The sequence below is a fragment of the Hemibagrus wyckioides genome, linkage group LG18 (genome assembly GCF_019097595.1).
Source record: "Hemibagrus wyckioides isolate EC202008001 linkage group LG18, SWU_Hwy_1.0, whole genome shotgun sequence".
In the NCBI taxonomy this organism is placed as follows: Eukaryota; Metazoa; Chordata; class Actinopteri; order Siluriformes; family Bagridae; genus Hemibagrus; species Hemibagrus wyckioides.
In genome coordinates this window covers 16720276-16740707 of record NC_080727.1, presented here as the reverse complement: position 1 = coordinate 16740707, position 20432 = coordinate 16720276, and the positions used below count along the sequence as shown (strand labels likewise).

General features: G+C 39.3%; 1 protein-coding gene across 1 annotated transcript; it reads right to left on the bottom strand.

The window, feature by feature from the left end:
* Positions 1 to 3922: 3922 nt before the first annotated feature.
* Positions 3923 to 19488, bottom strand: kif4 (kinesin family member 4). Its single transcript, XM_058416521.1, has 31 exons — positions 19247 to 19488; positions 18854 to 18977; positions 18306 to 18420; positions 17988 to 18178; positions 17359 to 17448; positions 17090 to 17256; positions 15889 to 15983; positions 15687 to 15806; positions 15298 to 15473; positions 14849 to 14910; positions 14507 to 14639; positions 14252 to 14310; positions 14038 to 14143; positions 13192 to 13317; positions 12931 to 13116; positions 12697 to 12800; positions 11880 to 12024; positions 11676 to 11786; positions 11206 to 11289; positions 10972 to 11085; positions 9261 to 9416; positions 9037 to 9134; positions 8562 to 8691; positions 7975 to 8145; positions 7408 to 7518; positions 7249 to 7326; positions 7053 to 7145; positions 6559 to 6720; positions 4875 to 4997; positions 4664 to 4783; positions 3923 to 4340 (listed from the first exon to the last, which is right to left on the bottom strand). Exons 2-31 carry the CDS (start codon positions 18974 to 18976, stop codon positions 4146 to 4148), a joined length of 3744 nt encoding a protein of 1247 aa, XP_058272504.1. The 5' UTR covers position 18977; positions 19247 to 19488; the 3' UTR covers positions 3923 to 4145.
* Positions 19489 to 20432: the final 944 nt, after the last annotated feature.

Genomic DNA, 20432 nt, shown 5'->3' with positions numbered 1-20432 from the left:
CTATTTCTGCCAACATTAGGCCTAATTTGGAAGTATGTTCATGGTCATAACTTTTAAACCATGTGTCCAAAATCCAGAAAGCAGACATGCATGGAAAAGTATTTCATTTCAGGGCAGCAATCCCCACCACAGGCCACAGCAGACGCAGCAGCATTGACACCCTGCTGCACATTTGTTCATCTCGAGAATTCCACCATTGTCTGCGGTCAAAACACACACATCATGGGTGAAACTACACATCACTCTTCAATCTGTTTGCCTAAAATAACAGCTCTGCTTTCCTGTGATTGATGAGGGAACAACTGTAGCATGTGTGTGTGAATGTGTGGCTCACAGGATCTGGGTGCTTGGCCCCAAAAAAGCTGCTTTAAGCTTGAATTATTATTATTATTATTATTATTATTATTATTATTATTATTATTATTATTTCTAAATATAGAAAGTTAGAACACCAGGAGCATAACAATGCTATTAATTTTTAAGACTTAAACAAATATTTGTTTAAATGTTTTTGTATTTTTTTTCAAGTGTAAACTCTTCAGCCACCATTTATTGTTTTTATGCCATGTTTGAAATATGGCTGATATGGAAGTTTTGCTCAAATCTGGCAACCCTGGGTGTGGTTATCTTAAGGAGGAATAAGTGTGCTATAGGGTGGCATTCGTCCTAACTGTGAAATCTAGGTTGCATGTATGCTTTACTTTGGAAGGTGTACAAGACAGCGGTGAGACCGGCCATGCTGTATGGTTTAGAGGCAGTGTCACTGAGGAAGAGACAGGAGTCAGAGCCGAAAGTAGCAGAGCTGAAGGTGTTGAGGTTCTCTTTGGGAGTGGCACGGTTGGACAGGATTAGGAATGAGTACATCAGAGGGACAGCTCATGTTGGACGTTTGGGGGACGAAGTTAGGGAGACCAGATTAAGATGGTTTGGACATGTTCAGAGGAGAGAGAGTGAGTATATTGGTTGGAGAATGTTGGACATGGAGCTGCCAGGCAGGAGGCAAAGAGGAGGTATATGGATGGAATAAATGAGGATATGAAGCTAGTGGGTGCAAGTGTTGAGGATGCAGAAGATGTTGGAGAGAGATTATTCACTGTGGCCACCCCTGAAGGGAAAAGTCGAAAGAAGAAGATGTATGCCTTACTTTAACGAACAGGATGAAGTGATCATTCAGATTTATTGGGACAGTCGATGAATTTTCAGATTTGTTCCAGCTGTTAAATGATTTTTTTTAATAATGTTTATAATAATTTATAACCACAGTCTCCGGTGTCACCCAAATGAGGATGAGGTTCCCTTTTGAGTCTGGTTCGTCTTAAGGTTTCTTCCTCATACCATCTTAGGGAGTTTTTCCTTGGCACAGTTGCCTCAGGCTCGCTCACTAGGGATGATTTTGTCTAACAGTAATCTAGGACTTTTGTACTTTTGTTCTGTAAAGCTGCTTTGAGACAATGTCCACTGTTAAAAGCGCTATACAAATATAATGGAATTGAACTGAATTGATTAAAGTGCTGATCATCTACATGTGAAGGAAAAATGGTGATATTATACCCTAAAGAAGCGTGCTTTAACCTTGTGTCTAGATTGATTGTATTTGATTTGAACGAGTCTTTACTCTCGTTGTATGCGACGGTGAAATGTTTAAAAGATTTATTCATAGCATACTTAATAAATCATGTCAGTAAAATCAAACTTCATTAACAGGACTTCTCTAAGTTTATCATGAACATTGTATTAAACAGCAGACTGAAACAAACCAACGGAGTGACTTTCTACGATTCATTTATTACAGCAGTAAAATACAATAACAGGGTTATAACTGAGTTCATATTCAACTTTTCCTAAATTCAGTGTGGACAGACAAATATAAAAACATAATACACAATAAGACATCACTTAACTGTCAGTAAGAATCGATTATTTGTTTCTTTTAGCTAGAATACATGCACTCTCAGAAAGAAAGGTACAAACCTGTACATTTTAAGGTATCAGTGGTCATCGCTGGAGTGGTACCCTGAAGGGAAACAATTTTGTACCTCTAACTGTACCTTTATAACTCGTTTTGGGAACATAATTGTACCCTAAGGACCTATTGTGTACCATTATATTTTTTGTTCACCTAGGAACAAAATTGTACCTCCGCGGTACCCTTTTTTTCTGACAGTCTGGCATTCCATCTCTGGTCCTGGAGAAACCCGTCCTTCATTTTAACGTTTTTGTCTTCTCACAGCACTGATCTAATTACTCAGGTGATTAACAGCTCTGTGTGCGTGTGTGCAGGACACAGGGTTCTCCAGGGCCTGGGCTGGGAACCGTCCAAGGTCCAAAACTAGTTACAGTGTATGTGTATATGATATCACTCCTGATGAAAAAGATTTTTAAAAGCTGTTTTATTTGATTTTTAAGACATGGCACTGAACCCGGAGTCAGTGTTGTGTGTCATTGATACAAAAAAACAACATGAAATGATCTGCTGGAGGTCACGAAGGATGTGCAAATCGAGTCGACCTGCAGAGTGAAAAACCTCCAGAGCCTACATCTCAAACATCTAACAGCCCCCGGGTCAGAGGCGAACACATAAAAGGTTCTTGTCTGGCCACAACATTATGTTAGCATCCGTGAAGTAAATTAAAGTCGTTTTGTGGAGTTTAATCGAATTGAACGATTTAATAAAGAGCTCCACTAGGGGGCGGAATAGAGGAATAAACTCAATCTACTGATTAAAACGTGCTGATGAAATTCTTTATTAGATATAAACTGTATATAAAAAAAAGTCTAATAATGTCTGTTTAGATAAAGAAAAAGTTCCATTTTATCATAGTTGAAAGTCACGTGATAAAAGATGATAAACACACATCAGTGTTGTCTCTCACTCCCCCCCCCCCTGCCCACTGCACCCTGGAATACAGTATAATATGGCTCAGTACCTGAAACACCGCTGAGGCTCCTGCTTTAGATTTTCACTCTAAATTGACTTGATACTCTTCCATATGAAGTTTGTTTTTCTTTTACTCCTGGATTGCTGAAGCCTTTCCGCTGCACAGGATCCCGCCGTCATCCCCCATCTGCTCCTTCACATCATTTACATACATTCTCAACCATCAACATCTGGTTCAAAATTAAATAAAAAATAAATAAATAATAGAATAATAGTTTCCATAGAAACAGGAAGGTGTTTAACTCCATATGAAACCTATTATATATCTATAAAAAATAAATAAATGAAAATAATGCTTCAGGATTTTGGGTTGCATTCTGATCTCCAGGTCCTCTGGGGTTTTTCTGTCCTCTAGGTGGGACTGATGGAGTCAAATCACCCCAAAGTGTGTGTGTGTACTTGAGCTTCTGATCTTTGTAATTAATGGTTAAATTTTTTCCCCATTCCAGGTGCATGGAGAGTAGAGGAGAGGTCAATCACACAAACTCAGTTAGATGGTGGACAATTTTTGATTGAACTCAAATTTATAGCCCAACACACACACACGATCTACATTTTCACTCTTTCATCTGCTGCCCAGTGTTTAATTGTGTTTGACTTCTGACCATGCAGGAGAAGGGAAAATTTCCTTTTTTCCTCCTTCATCCAGAAACCCAATGATCCATTTATGCTAAAAACGTTTCAGTGAACATCACTAAGAAATGTAAACAAACTTAATACAACAATCTCTTCCTCAAATAAAATGAAGCATAAATAAGTTACAAATCTCAAATTAGAGACACTACTGATGTGGAGAATATCCCTACTCTATCACTATATACTCTATTGATTTGTAATAAAAAAAAATACTCTGCAAACATTAACAAATTTATTGAAATCTACAATTTGAGATAAGTTACAGCTGAGAAAAATCTCTAAAGGATTCCAGATGATCCAAAATGTTAAAAAAAAAAAAACCCTCCCTATGATCCATTGAACAAAGAGTCATTTATTGTCATTTAATAATTATTTTACTACAGTAAAACCTTGTGTGAAAAGTCACATTAACAAAAGATAGGGTTAATTTGCTACGTTAAAAGAACACGCTTGACGTACAGAAGACACAGATTCTCAGACATGGTTAAAAAAAGAAAAGATGTTCACATGTAAAAAGACAAAAACAGAAAAAAGATGAGAGGAGTGAGCGTGATCCGGTCTCCCGGCGGCTTCACGATTCCTCACGCACCGGAGTGCAGCCTGAAAAGAAGCTGTTCTTGAAGTTGTTCAGTCCTCTCTTGTTCTTGCGCAGGAAGCTGGGCATGATAGACTCTTCAGATTCCTCACTTTCGCTATCCAGATCAGCGGGGACGGGTTTCTTCTCCAACTTCAGAACCGACGACAGATTGCTGATGTCTCCAATTTCCTAAAAGGAAGGAAACGATTGAAAAATGTCACTCGAGTCTTCTGTGTGGATCTGCGTTAGTGCTCGGCGATATGACCGGAATATCGTCATCACGATACTTGAAGATATTTAAATGATTTGCTCACAAACTGCCAGCTAGTAATTTGTGTTTATCCTAGAAATCATTACTGAAAATGTTAATTAAAATAAAGTAATGAAAAAATGTTAAAGATTCAAAATAATAGAATTAAAAAAAAAAAAAAAACTACTTTATTTTACTTAAGCATTAAAATCACACAAAATGTGTAAATATTATAAAGTATAAATGTGAATCAATAAATGACCTTTTTAGTTGGTGGAACAGAAGGAGGTCTGAAGAAGGTAGCGTCTCGAGGGCTTACAGCTGTGGGGTCTTCAGGAACAGAAACAGAGTCTTTGGATGCGTCATTTATCTCAGCAGCATCCTGAAGTGAAGATGATGAAGATTTCATATTAATAACACTGATGTGTAGAGATTTCCACTTTAAAATAAGATTTAAGATTGTTAAATCTTACCATCCCGCCGCCGTTGTCCATGTTGCGACACTTCTCGTGGTCACAGAGACAGTTCTCACCGCACGTCATTCGTCCTTTGCGGCAGCGGCACAGTTTATTGACGCATCGTCCCTTACAGGCACACTACACAACAAACACAAGGAAAAAATATTACTATAACTGTCCAGAAAAGTAGTATAATGAGAGGGGAAAAAAATAAAAAAATAAAATCAACCAACAGAGTGTGTGTTATTGATTTTAATCAAAGGGAAGTGTGAGTAAAGCAGGAATAAAACATGACTTGCTTTCAAAATAATAAAATTCACAACATGGGTTTTTATAGCTACATTTAATGCTGTGTAAAGGCTGTGAGTTAAGTTGTGATATCCCTGAACAACACTCTGATCTCCACTTCATCCTTGGGATAATGATGGACAATCAACTGTCCTTTTCCTCCCATGTTTCTACTGTCTCACGCTCATGTTGGTTTCTTACGCACAACATTGGAAGGATTCGGTCATTTTTATCCACACAGGCTGCTCAGGTGCTTGTTCGGTGTCTTGTTATTTCGGGACTGGACTACTGCAACTCTCTGCTGGCAGGTCTACCTCTGAATGCAATTCATCTTATGCAAATGATCCAAAATGCAGATGCGCGACTTTTCAACCTGCCTCGCTGCTGCGCTCCCTCCTTCCATTAACTGCATGCATCAGATTCAAAACACTGATGCTTGCCTACGGAGCCTAAAACGGACCAGCTCCCTCCAACCTCAAAGCTCTCATTACTCCTCGCACTGCACCACACTCCCTCCGATCTACTAGGTAGGTATTCATCTAGACTCTTCTCTGTTCAGGCACAGAGGTGGTGGAATGAACTTCCCCTAGATGTCTGAACAGCTGAACTAACCCTAAACTAGCTTATTTTTCCCTGTTTGGTTTAATGTATTGTTGTATGCTGTACATATTAAAATAGAAAACAAAAAACCCTTTTTTTAAATGGTAAAGTCTATGACCTATTGAACCGGTGTTAATGTATTCATTAATGTACACTTGTGTACATCGTTCTGGATAAGAGCGTCTGCCAAACGCCAGAAATGTAAAAGCAAGTTAGTTCCTGTTCATTTATCTAGTAGCAGCTATAACCCTTAGTTCCCTCACCAACGTCTTCATACTCTGTCTCCACATTAATCAAATCACATTAATGAGAAACGGCAAACTCAGAAAACTTCCAGACTGTAGCAAAGCACTAACACTGGAGACTCGTTCCATAAAATGCTAGGGAAAGCGTCATCATATCGACAATCATACGTTTTATATTCGTTAAACATGTTTTTGTAAATCAGTTTATTATTAGCCTTATTAGTTATACGGAACGCCTGCTGTACGCATCCCTGTGAACGAGCTGTTACTATAGAAACCATAACGAATAAGAACGAGCGCATTAATAGAAACCCGTCGTGTACGTTACAGCCGGAACTGGACCTCCGTTACAGAAAATGAATCCTCCCGAGTTGAGAATTCAACAGCGCCGTGACGTAAAATGAAAACAATGCTCATAATTCTTCCATCACACAAAGTAGCCTGTAATTAACTGTAATCTCTGGTTGCGAAGCAACAAAACAGACGACGATTATAATACTCCACGGACAGGACAATAGCTTATAAATGCTAGTTAATCCTTTTCTTCACTCCTTCCTCCTCCTCACCCCAGTCATTTTAGACTTCTTAGAGCCTCGTCTGCTCCTCTCCCTCTTCTCCGGACGCCACTCGTCGTCCTCCTTCTCCGACTCGGATGGAGACACCAGCTCGTCCAGGTCGATGGTGGGTTCCTGTAGAGGAGCTCGCGCCGTGGACGATTTGGCTTTGGGCTTTAAGGAGAAACCAAGATTAACTGCAGTGTTTTTTTTTTTTTATATTATATTTTATATATATTTATATTTTATATATATTTATATTATATATATATATATATATATATATATATATATATATATATATATATAACTAATTTAGGTACAATCATTCTTCATTGGATATATTTATAAATCCAAACGATAAAGCACAATTCAAAAGCTTCTCAATTTCAGAAGCTCCTACTACCTTCTCAAAACTACCTAGAAACCTTAAGTGTCAGAAAAGGTTTGAAGTTTACACTCAAACAAAATATTCTGTGCATCATGAGGTTAATTTAATGTCCAACCTTAGGAGGAATATATTCAAAAGATGTGTCCGGGGATTTGGTTGCTGCCGGAGGTACTTTCTTTGCGCTGGTCAGCTGAGTCAGAAGTAATTTCTGTTGATATAAAGCCGACGTTGATTGTGTCGTGATATGCGGCGTTCATTAACAAAAAAACAAAAACATAAATCTCATCTATTTAGACATAAGAAGTTTATACCTGTTTGTATTGCTCAAGTTCTTCCAGGAGTTTCTGGTTTTGCTCAGAGAGTTCTCGCATCTTCTGGAGCTCCTCCTCCTGTCACGTTGTTTGTGTTAAAGATCATTTGCAACGTTTCATATTTAAGAACAAAATCTAAGAGGATGTTGTGATGCTAACCTGAAACTTCAAGCGCTGTAGCAGCTCCCTCTCCCTCTTGGAGGTCTCCTGCTTTTCCTCCTCCTTCTCTTCTATGGGTTTGTTCTGTAACTGACTGAGGAGATAAAGAACCTACGAAGAACCAAATAATGGTTTACTAAATGTAAAATGATTCCAGTTCAAGGTTCAGTTTTATTCCACTGTAATGGCAGGTTTCAGTATTTTGGATCCTGAGAAAATGTATCAGATTTTTCCTGCTGGTGTAGATGCTTTAAAGAAAAATCTGCTCTCTGACATGTTCTCTATAAATCAGTTTGTAATTAGAACGTTAAGGCTTTGGTGAAAGTTTTGTTTCCGTTTATGGATTTCTCAGAAGCAAAATAAATATAAATATAAATTAACTTGAGCAGTGCCTGTGTTTGAGTCGGAGACTCAGTTAGTGAGACACTAATTAAAAGGTCACAATACATTATTGAACAGGCTGCTTTCGAAAAACTTTGTTACACAAAAATTCAATTTTCTATTAAATAAAAAAAAATTACACCATTAATATGCGAGGTGCCGAGAGCTTGTCCCAGACTGACTAACCTTTTCCTGGTGTCTCTGCTCGAGCTCCACAAGGTGGCTCTGGTGCTCCATGTCCATAGTAGACATCAGCTTCCTCTCATCACACAGCACCTTCTGCAGGTCCATGTGGTTCGCCTGCTCCTGCTTCAGCTCGCTCTCCAGCTTTGCGATCGCGGTCTTGGAGGTCACAACCTGCATCACGTCCAATGTTGTGTTAATAAACAATAAACCCATGCTTATGCGCAACATAATGATAAACAGACTTGTTGATGCCAACAAATAATCGTGAACTTTAAGACGTCTGTACAGATAACCTGTACTGATCTGGAGCCATGGTGAATAATAAGTAAAACCAATCTTAAATGTTAAAAAACTCAATTCAGGAGTAAAGTCCGTAAACGTGTCTTGTTAAGTTAAAAAAGGTCTTTCGATTTCAAAAACATACCATAAAATCATGACTTTGTCCATTACAATCATTTTCACAAGCATTATCCCGCCTAAAGTCTTAAAATACGAAATTCTGTACCAAATTGGAGAAAGCAACATTTTGGAGCGCAGGAGTGTTTTTAAAAAGTAAGCCGTGTCTCTGAATCCAAATGAACTCGTACCTCAGACATGAGAATTTTCAAGGCACTCTTGGCCTCCACAATGGTGGTGATGGAGTCCCAGCGCTGCTTCATTCGACCTTCGTTATCAGCATCCAGAACTTTCTGCTGCAGGTCGGCGATCTGAGCACTCCTTCACATAAGAGAGACAGAAGATAAATGAATACATAAAACCACGGACTCAATATTACAATATGATGCAATTAATTATTGGGCTCAAAGCAATAAATGTAGCTTGTTTTTGTTCCAGCCATTATGGCGTTTGTAAAGGGCTTGGTATGCTATATAATGCACAAAATGTTCCAGAAATGAAAATGTCACTGCAAGGAGATCAATAAATGTCCCACCACACAAACAGGAAGTCATGGCCCAAAGTTTAAATGCATGTTCAGTGATGCATGATCACAAACCACCACAAACTAGCAACAGTGCTGCTTGGGCCCACAGATTGCTGCTATAGTTTACTATGCTAGCTGACCTGAGGTCCATCTCAGTCTCCAGGTTGTCCACTTGTTTACTGATGGAAGCCTCCAGCTCTCCTTTACCCTCCAGCTCAGAGATGGTCAGGGTGCGGCGCTATGAAAAAACAACAACATTAGTAGTGATTGCTTGCAAGTCTTCCGTGTTTGTATTCTCACAGCCAGTACTTCCATCAGATTTAGAAGTGCAGTAAGTTTCAGGAGCAGTCCGAAAAATACTCACGCGCACTTTAGCCATTGGTTTTTCTCCAGACTCCATCTGTTGGCGGAGTCGAGCTATCTCCTCAGCTAACATCTTCCTGTCCTCAAGCAGGTCCTGAAGGTGGCGTCGAGCTTCCTCTGTACTCACCAAAACCTCCACCTCATTCAGAAGCCAGGCCTAACAGAGAGACAGTTTAAAACCTGGTACAGGTAATATCAACAGCCACCAGAACAGGACATAGCAAAATAACTACTGCAGAAATGTGATGTAATATTTTTTTTAAAAAATAAAACTTTTTGTAGACATAATATACAAGTTCTGTTTGGATCATTTCACTGTCAATTTATTTAATTTTAATTTACTGTCAATTTGAATGAAACTTTAATATAAAAATAAACCTATTTTTGTAGACATTCTGTATACAGTTGTGCTCAAAAGTTTGTGAGAAGGCAAAACAAATTTATTTTATTTCTTATAGGACTCAAGTTCATATGTAAGGCATAACAGAATGGCACAAACAAAACATGACAAAGAAAATGAGGAAATAATCCCTGTTTGCATACCTTTAGTTCTTAATATCGTGTATTGCCCCCTTTAGTATCAATGATGGCATGCAGCCTTCTGTAATTGTGCATGAAGGTCTTAATTCTCTCATGCGGTATAGCTGCCCATTCTTCTTGGCCTCCAGTTCCTGTAAATTTTTTGTTTGTCTTGCACAAACTGCGTGTTTGAGATCTCCCCAAAGTGGTTCAACGATAACGAGACTGTGATGGCCACTCCAGAACCTTCACCTTTTTTTTGCTGTAGCCATTGTGCTTTGGATCACTGTCATGTTGGAATGTCCAAGAACGTCCCTTTTGTGCTGTAGAATCCAAATTGTCTGCCGGTATTTTCTGATAACATGCTGCATTCACCTTTCCATCAGTTTTGACTAACTTTCCTGTGCCACTGGAGCTCACACAGCCCCACAACATAAGAGATCCACCACCATGCTTTACAGTGGGGATGGTGTACTTTTTCACCACAGGTCTTGTTGACTCCTCTCCAAACATGGCGTTTATGGTTGTGACTATAAAGTTCAATTTTGGTTTCATCACTCCAAATGACTCTGTGAAGCTTGTCTAGATGCTGTCTGGCGTACTGAAAGCGGGCCTTTTTCTGGAGCAGTAATACTCACATGTGTGGAAACTTCCCTTTAATAGCCATTTATACCCGTGTGTTTATGATGTGTCCAAACATTCAAAGATACGTAAACTTTTGATCAGGGTTGTTTGGGTTATTGTAGTGATAATTAGGTTTTAAAAAGGAGTCAAACAACTATGTGATAATTAATGACTTCACATGACCACTATCCTTAAATAAGAAAAAAAATCTTTTGCATTATCAGTCATATTTTCCAAATGTTTAACAATTTCTTTCAGGGTATGCAAACTTTTGAGCACAAATGTATTTATTTCTTAATCCATCATTGCAAAAATGTTGTGTTTCTAAATAAAATGTACATATGCATTAAACAAAAAATTATGTTTAAATTTTTTTTTACTTATTTGAATCTATGAACAGTAAATTAATGGAATTGCAAGATATTTTTTCCTTTCCTTTATTATTATTTTGTAAATATTTCATAAATAATACAAGAATATTTTTTTTTAAACCATCTCGTTTATCTCAACTCATCTCATTTATGACAGAAATTTCTTTAATTCTGTCTGTGGTGAGAAGCTCGACGTACCTTCACTCTGCTTGCGACTCCCTCCATACCGCGGTTGTGAGTGTCTTTGCGTTTCTCGGCCACTTCGCTTCTTTTCTGAAGAGCGTCCTTCAGCCGTTTGTTAGCTGCAGCAGCCTGAGTGAGCACAGAAACTGAAATCAGCATTTTTTCCCCTCAAACATATCAGAGTTTGTCTTTGTCTATTTCAGGGATCAGCAATAAATAAATTGTTTTCATTTTAAGCATAAACATTACCTCCTCAGTTTTGCGTCGCAGGACGTTCGCCTGTTTCTGGAAATCCCTTTCCAGCTTCAGCATCTCATACTGTCGCTTACGATCCTAACAAAGAATTGTCAAGAGTCAGATATTTAATATTTGGAGAAAATACACCCGTTTCATTTTACTTATAACCTTCTTTCTAGTCTGTATTTAAACGAGGGTAAATTAAATTACAGTTTGTGCTGTAATTCTCATTAAAGCAGCTATACTCTACTTATGAATCACATTAGCTAGCTGCTATTAGCTGGCTAGCTCAGTTTTGTTGCATATTAGAGAGCACAGAGCAGCCTTAGGTAAATACCTAAGTTACATAAGCATTACAGGAATTGCTCTGTTCAGTACACTAACTAGTTGACTAACCATAACGAGTTAATTACTCATGTTAATTAGTGGTATGAAGACAGCTGGTCAACATCCAGCTGCTTGCTTTTATTGTCCCCCCCCACCTTTTCTTTCAGCTGCAGAACTTCTTTATCTTTCTTCATCTTCCACACACGGAATTTCTCAGAGTCCTCCTTCATCTGCCTCATCAGCTGCACTCGCTGAGCCTTCATAGCCTACATGCACACAAAAATAAAAAAAACCTTGTCATGTCACTAAACATCAGTCAACACATTAATCTCAATCCAAACTCTTCTATGAACACTTACTTGAATCTCCTGATTAAGTTTAGCCACGCTGCGCACTGATGACTCTTTGAGCTTCAGAAGCTTGGACTGGTCCTGAAGTTTCTTCTTCAGCTCAGTCATCTGCCCTTCTAACTCCTGTAACCTCTTCCTGCGCTGCTCACTCAATCTGTACCGGTGTAGATGGAGGCACATGGTTTATAAGGCACTATTGCTAGAAGGCTTGTGCGATTTTAGCGTTTCAACACGACAACAAACTGACACAGTATTCAGTGACGTTTACTATAATTATATTAGGCTGTATTATATTAGCAGACCCACCGATGTTTATACATTGTGTGCGAAATTAAACACCAGAGGTTCTGTCACGGTAAATGGCAAAGTTCAAAATGGTTACTTTGTTCATTAAGGATGCTGCTTATATAATAAATGAGTTTATAATTCTCTCCTGTGCTGGTCAGCACTCAGAAACATTCAACATCTGAGCAGCAGATCAACAGCCAAAATGTTGGCCATGTCTGGATATTAGACGAACCATTTATAAAAAGTTCACATGAAAATTATTTTACTATTTAATTCAAATGACTGCACATTATAAATCACCAAAACATCCACCATACAGCTGATTTTCATAATTGTCTCTGCCTGCTAAGCAGTTCCCCACTGCACAGCTGATAATATTTGCCCTCCCCTCACCTGAAATGGTGGAAATGCTCGATATTCCTACCCTGTTAATTTAGACTCTTTGTTCTATTTGATATAATTTAGACTCTCTGATCCATTTGAGCAGAAGGCAGGTGGGATCAATGTTGCACAAGCCAACATGTTAGCATGAGCTCACTTTGCTTGATTGGTGTCTTTCTTAGCAGAGTGAAGTGCGAGGATCAGATCTTCCTTCTCTTTCTGCAGTAATCCAACCTCAGCCTGGAGGTGTTTGATGTTCTCCTAAGAGTGATTGGACAAGACAATATTCAACTAACAGAGTAAGGAGAGAGGATTGTTGTCTCTAAAGATCGAAAAATTATAAAGTCACACTAGGTAAATATTTTACATCTTATTTGCTTAAACCAGCTACCTGATATTCTGTTTGTATCGGTTCCAAGTGACTGTCATTCTGGCACATTTTCTTGACAAAGGCCTCTTTTAGTGCAAGAACCTTATTGAGCTCAATGAGTTCTTTGGACATCTGAGCCTGCCTCAGAGCATGCTGGGTAGTGAAGGTCTCTGGGGAGTTCTTGGCCTGAGCTTCAGCATTGCTGGCCTGAAACAGAAGGAAGCATGAAGCAAACTATATTGAATATAAAACTGCACAGTTTATCTTTATTAAAAATCATACCACAGGTGAGCCAGAGGCAGGACTGTGGCTCGTGTCCGAGGCGTTGCCCTCTGCCTCGACCTCCAGAGATGTGGAATTGCCCGAGGTCATAGCGTCTATAGTGGCAGCGATCCCTGCGCTCTCATGCTACAGAAACAGGATATTAAACAGACATTGTAACATTCATTATGCTCGGGGGAAAATAAACAATCCATATTGCACATGCAGTCAAACATTCAGAAATAAACTTGATTAATGATTACAAATCTAGAATTTTTCAAAAATAGAAACAAAATATAAAAAATAATGCTCATGAGGTTAAAATGTAAATGGCTTGGACCGTTTATCACCACAGCAGCATGTTTTTTGCAAGATGCCTTACAATGTTTGGTTATTTAATTTATTTTGTGAGTCTGAAGATCCATAGCGTTACTATGGATCTACTACAGAATAAGCACGTCACTTGATGCAGATGGAGGGCTCGACATCTTCAGTGTGTTAAAATCTCAATATTTTAAATATTTTCAGCAACTACAAGCAGCACTCCCCCATTTTTCGCTCAATTAATTATAGTTTGGTCAAGAACTGCTAACTTGACCACAGAATGTCGGGGGTCATGACGAGGTCATATTTGAACAGGAATTAAACAACCTGTACAAGGAAACACGCAAACAAGAGAAACATTCCAAAAAAAAAAAAAAAAAAAAAAAAAGAGAGAGAGGAAACATTTGCATAACTATTAATATAATCCACGTAAAAGTCACTGGATATCATGTAAAGATGATTAAACCCGATTATATATAAACCACACAATCCTACTACACTTAGACCTGCCATTCATTAGCTACTCCTGACAATAATTCTTACTTGTAGCTCCAGGATGAGATGCTGAAGGCTTCGGATGACCTCCACATTCTCCTTCAGCTCTTGATCCTCCAGGGTCTCTACCATCTTCTGAAGATCCACTTTACACCTAAGCCACAGTCGTGTAAACAGTATCATTATCTACAACTTGCTGCCATGGATACTGTTTATTTATTTATTTAAAAATATTCAGTGGTCAGGGTCACTTCAATCTTACGCAGCATGCTGCCTCAGTTCTTCTAGTTTGCTCTGGAGTTTCTCGTTGACTTGCTCAGTCTATCAAGAGATGGAAAGGGGAAAAAAGAAATCTTTAAAGAAAGGTTCTGGTCATTTAGATTATTACAGAAGTGAAGTCTCGATCTATACCTATAATTCTACTCCCAGGCATTAATTGTGTGTATGGGATATTGAGCAAATTCTGTAAATAAAATCTCCTGTTTCTGAATTTTTGTGTTTAAATTAAATTACATACCACAATGATCCTTTCACACATGAGGGCAGTCTGTGTGACGGCCTCACTAAGCTCTCGACTCAGCTTGCTGTTCTCCTCCTGTAGACTCCGGTTACGCTCCAGAACCTTCGACACGTTTGCGGCTTCCTCGGACCTATGGCAAAACAGTTCTACGTTTAGAATTCCCAAAATCTGGATTGTAAGTTCTCAATCTCAATCTGTCTAACAAGCAAAACATTATACTTCCTAAAGAAAATGAATGGAAACATGTACATGCAGATATCTTCTACAGTTTTAAATTCTTGCTCTACGTCATGGCCCAAACAATTGTATGTATACGATGAACACGAATTGGAATCTTACCCTGAAAGCACAGGAGCCACGCCTCCTCGAGCGTGCAACAGCATCACCTGAAGCTCTTGTACCTGCAGGACAAAGCAAACCAATTATTCATCAACAAACATCAATCCAACATTAGGAAATTTAATAGCCAATAATAAATTTGCTTAAAAAGGTTCATAGTAGGTGTGTGCAAACGAGGCATCATTCCAACCGAATCTTAAAATGCTCCTCATGTACGATTCTATATCTGCTATCTGACTGAACAGAGATGGGAGCGCCACGTGATGAGTTTACCTGCTAGTTCACTTTTCTACCACTAGGTGCCCTGCATACACACGTGATTGTGCAGAAACGCACATAACACGGGATCAATTCAATTCAACAGTTGATAAATAAGACTCCAGGTGTGTATACTATTCAATTAAACAAATCTCAGTCACTTGATCCAAACAGTTCATCCTGTGTAGTACCTGCTGCTTGAGACGCTTCATCTCAGCAGCTCGAGGATCCACGTTGAGAATCGGCTTGTTCTTGATTTTACGTGCGCGGTCTGCATAACGCAGTGTGTTGATGGTCTCCTCGATGTTGGAGTCAGCCGGACTGACACACGCGATCATCAAAGTGTGACTGTTTCCTCCCAAGGAGTCTGTGGGGGGCGAAAAAGTAAACAAAACCTCAAACAGCTTCAGATAAACATGTCATTAATAGATAAACAACTGCAGGGCTAAAATATTTTTAAAAAAGGTACAGAAAATACGTGTGGATAAAATATAGCGATATTCCTGCAGCTGACTTTTGTGGATCTGCAAGGCTTACACATCAGAATTCTTTCTGATCATAGTTTTAAGACGACCCTCACCCTGCAGCAGACGAGTCAGCTTGGAGTCTCTGTAAGGTACAAACGTGCCCTTTTTGCTTTCATCGCCAAGAGCGCTGATCACATTTCCCAGTGACAGCAGGCCTCTGTTTATGCTGATACCTGACCATAAAACAGACACAGAGTTACAGAACTACAGTAGCCATGATCAAAACATGGCTTCTCGAATCGCCTTCATCCTCACCTTCTTTGAGACGATCTCCTTCAGCTTTAGTTTTCTTTTGCCTCTCGGACCCAGCGAGATCTACCAAGTGCAGTTTGGAGACCATGGCATCATTTCTAACACACACACACACACACACACACACACAGGGAGTATTAAATGAGAAGGTCTCCACCATATGCTTCATTCAAAGACGTTCCTCATACCATCTGGTTCTTTTCATCACCCTGAGGTTAACACTTTAGAGCTGAAATTAGGTGTGTGCATTGAGACCTGAACAAATAAATAACGAGTACAAGGTCAGAAAGGAGGCGTGTAGGACGGTGAGACATGGTACATGATCAGCATTAAGTAAGGAAAATTACACGATGCACTGTGTTGCTCTACAGTATTAGGCGAGGTGGATTATTTTCCCCATACCTGAATGACCTGAGGAGCGTTATTCATCCTACACCACAGCGATAGGTGTGGTTTAATTTACATAAAAGGAGTATCAGGTAAAGTTTTTAAAAAATCTGGCGCCGAATAACATTTTAATGACCCCCCCCCCCTTCATCATATACTTGTTCTAGATAGATAGATAGATAGATAGATAGATAGATAGATAGATAGATAGATAGAGTATTCATCCCAAAGGGAAATTCACTTCTTTTCTGTTTTTACCGTCTCGTATTTACATAATTTTCCACCTTATGTGGGATAGTAAGAAATGGAAAATTGACTGTTGCAATTTTAAAGAATGAAACATCACGACTATTTTAACTATTTAGTTACATTTAATGTTAAGGAACATAGCATATTAGAATAAGCGCATATAAACATAAACCTGTGAGTTATTTTACTACAGTTATAGCTCCTGTCTTTTTAAATTTACTTACTATTAAAAATTCCCAGTTACTCCCTTTTCCCCAAAAATGCTATTGGCTTCCAAAATATGCAAATGAACCAGTTCAAAATTATACTCATTTGTTTATTTTAGATTAATATTTTGGCTGTTTGAGACCTTCAGAAAAATATTACAGTTGGAATAATAAAAATAACTCTGCAGGGATCAGAGCTGCCAAAATCCTTAGTACTGTATACACAAAGACTTTTGTTCCCATGAGATAGAGAGAATTAACGAGTCCTGGGTGCAGCTGAATAATCAGTTCATGCAAATGAGCAACACAATGAAGAAAAAAAAATAAAATCATCAAACAGCTAAAGCGTGTGACCGACTCACTTGTCACCTCCGCGGCGCTGTTCCAGGCTGATGGTGAAGATGGCGTGGGAACGGGACGAGGCGGCGTTCATGGCCGTGGAGCCTACGGTACGGACCGAGTTCCCCGCCTCCAGACAGCCCACCATCTCCTGAGCGGTGAACACCTCCTTCTCCGTCAGACCTACAATCTGCACCACAGCAGCACTTCAACTAAGTTAAGCATTAATTACTGAAATATAACAAGATCTAAGCGTACGACTAAGGAGTCATCTTTTGATATTGAAACTCACTTTGATGCCTTCTTTTGGATCTTCTCTGATGCTAATAACGGGTTTATCTTTTGACGTACATAGAAGATCCAAAATCTCTTCGTTGTAAATCTGGATGAAAAATAAAAACATGACAATATACTGAAACACACACACACACAACGACTCAAATATTAATGCCCAAGTCAGGTTTATGACCATGTGGGATCACTAAATACAAGGAGATACTTTAATATCTGAAAATAAAACATTTTCTGCAAGATTTCGCAATTGACACAATTAACAGCAAATCATCTCACTCACACTTTAGAAATAAATGAAAACCTAACCAAATATCTCCTTAATCCCAGGAGCAGGTTGGGTGGGGGAATGCTCCAGCGTGAGAAGCAGAAGGCTCAGAAAGCAAAGAGCTGAGAGAAAAATCTGTGGTTGGCTTAAGCGTTCACACTTGCTTGCTATGCAGTTTTGTGTGTGGGGGGTTTGTGTAATTTTGGGACCAAAATGTGTTCCATAGAAACTGATTGAAATCATCTTTGTGCGTGTAATAAAATCCAAATTTCTAATTCATACTCGTGTCTCGTACAAATTTTGCACGTGTTGTAATCATACTGAACACCAAACCTTAAAGAGGTTTTGAAGAAACTTGATACCTCAAGATATGAAACAGAGAGGAGGAATTCACACTCTGTCCTCTTGTCTCTTTCTTGAAAGATTTTCCGAACCACTCTGGGGATGACGCCGACAGTAGGTTCGTTCTCTTGCGCTGACGTGTAGGTGCCTCCCATGGAGAAGGTCTTTCCTGAGCCGGTCTGGCCGTACGCTAGCACTGTGGCGTTATAACCTGGAAGTCAAAAACACATCAGGAAAGCTTCTCAGGTTTTTTTTTTTTCCCTCTCAAGTTAGGAGACTTCCAGGAAGCAACATCCATCTTCAGGCCGGCGCTTCCCTTTAAGGAAATTTGTACAAACCTTTGAATAGGCCAGAGATCAGAGACAACACGGCCGTGTTAAACACTTCCTCCTGCTCTGTAGTGGGATCAAACACGTAGTCATAGGTGAAGGCTTTATCGTTGCCCACAACCACCTGAAAGATAAAATCGTAAACACAGCTATAACATGGCCCGGTAATGTAATAAAGAATACATACACTCATCAGCCACTTTAATAGGAACACCTATAAACCTTTTTGTTTACACAGTTATCCAGATCACCAAGAAGTAGTGACAGACAATAACAGGGTTTCTGTACCATCCTGTGCAAACTCTACAGACAAATCCCCAAAGATCAGCGTTCTGAAACACTCAAACAGCTCAATAATGACACCAACACCCATGCCATGATCCAGATCACTTAGATCGCTAAGATCTGCTCCATATTCTGATGTTTGTTGTGAAGATTCACTCAAACCTGGATCTGCATGATTGCCGCCACCTGATTGGTTAACTGGATAACGGCACACAGGCATGACCAGGTGTTCCTATTAATGTGGCCAGTGGATGCAGAGTTTTATTTGTGACCTGTGGCTCTCCAGGCACGAATGTAAGGCAGCTCTGACAGCCTTCATTCAGCTCTTTGGCAACCAGAGGGCGGCAGCGGAGAGCTACACGGACCGGGATGACTTTATCCTCCTCCTTCGTCATGCTGAATAAAAAATCAAACACAAAACAAACTCATTCTGATGATGGTCCATCATTTAGGTCACTTTATTTAAACTTTTATTTAATTTTCATTTGGAGATATTGACCATGGTAATCTTCTTATTCGCAAACAATGGACAAAGGCTTTAAATTTTAACTTTAACAAGTTTCTCAGGCATAAATGTTTCTGCTTTAAATGATCATGAATACAATGTACATTTAGCTAGCTAGCAAGAAGCTGACGGACAGCAGCGGCTTTTTAAAAGGACCTACCTGAGGGATGACACTTTGTAAAGACGCCTTTCCAAAGGTTAAAAATGGTCTCCGGTATCTCCTGTACTTCAGAAGTATATAAAACAAACTTCCACGCAATCTTACTTTCAAAGTTAAACTAAAGAACGAAACTTCGGCTGCTGTCACTTGAATAAACACAGCTACTGAACAACGCAAGCAGCCATTTTGTTTTTTCCTCTTGTCGCTATATAGCGGTTTGCTATCCGTTCACCCGCCACTTTCAAACGAGAAGCTCCACCCCGGCGTCATGACGTAACATCGCGTCATCACGCACACTGTGCTGCTGGCTTTGCTGCCGCCTGCTGATGAATAAAAAACATCTTATATAGCATCCTATATTGTATTCTTAAAAAAACCCCTTTTATTATGGTACAGAAATACAGAAAAAATATAATTAAATCAATCCTAACAAAAGAAAGGCTAACAGCCAGCCCAGTCTTATACACACACACACACATATATATATATATTAGAAGGTGTTAGAAGGAATTAGAAGGTGTGTCCAAACTTTTGACTGGTAGTGTAGATATATATATTTTCAGGTATTTCAGAATTCAGGTATTGTTTTTCAGGGATTACGCTCGGCCCCTTAGGTCCAGTGAAAGGAACTCTTAATGCTTCATCATACCAAGACATTTTGAAAAATTTCATGCTCCCAGCTTTGTGAAAACAGTTTGGGGAGGACCCCTTCCTCTTCCAACATGGTTTATGGAACCATTCCTCTAGAAGCACATTTGTGAGGTCAGGTGAGGTGTCAGGTTAGTGAGGTCAGGCACTGATGTTGGAAGAGAAGGCCTCTCTCGCAGTCTCCGCTCTAATTTATCCCAAAGGTGTTCTATCAGGTTGAGGCAGGTTGAGGTCAGGACTGAGGTGCAGGCCAGTCAATTCCTCCACACCAAACTCGATCATTCTTGTCTTTATGGACCTTGCTTTGTGTCAGTCTGTTTGCAGACTTCCAGGAAGTAGCATTCATCTAATGGCCAGTGCTTCCCTTTCCTTTTTAAAATGTGACTTCTGACCCAGCTGCAGTTTTGTTACTTTTCCGCTAGATGTCAGTATACAGCGTGATTTCATGTAGTGTTACTGTCTAAAGATCTATTATTTTTACACAATACTTTTTAACTTCTATATATATATATTTCTTCTACAGAAATTTCAGGCAAGC

What these genes read in the sequence shown, in the direction of transcription:
- kif4 (XM_058416521.1), bottom strand. Translation starts at nt 18,976, where the DNA reads ATGACGAAGGAGGAGGATAAAGTCATCCCGGTCCGTGTAGCTCTCCGC. An exon ending in TACAGCGCTTGAAGTTTCAG is followed by an intron (nt 7,327 to 7,407) that starts GTTAGCATCACA and finishes ACAACGTGACAG; the next exon opens with GAGGAGGAGCTCCAGAAGAT. An exon ending in TTGAATATATTCCTCCTAAG is followed by an intron (nt 6,721 to 7,052) that starts GTTGGACATTAA and finishes TTCTCCTTAAAG; the next exon opens with CCCAAAGCCAAATCGTCCAC.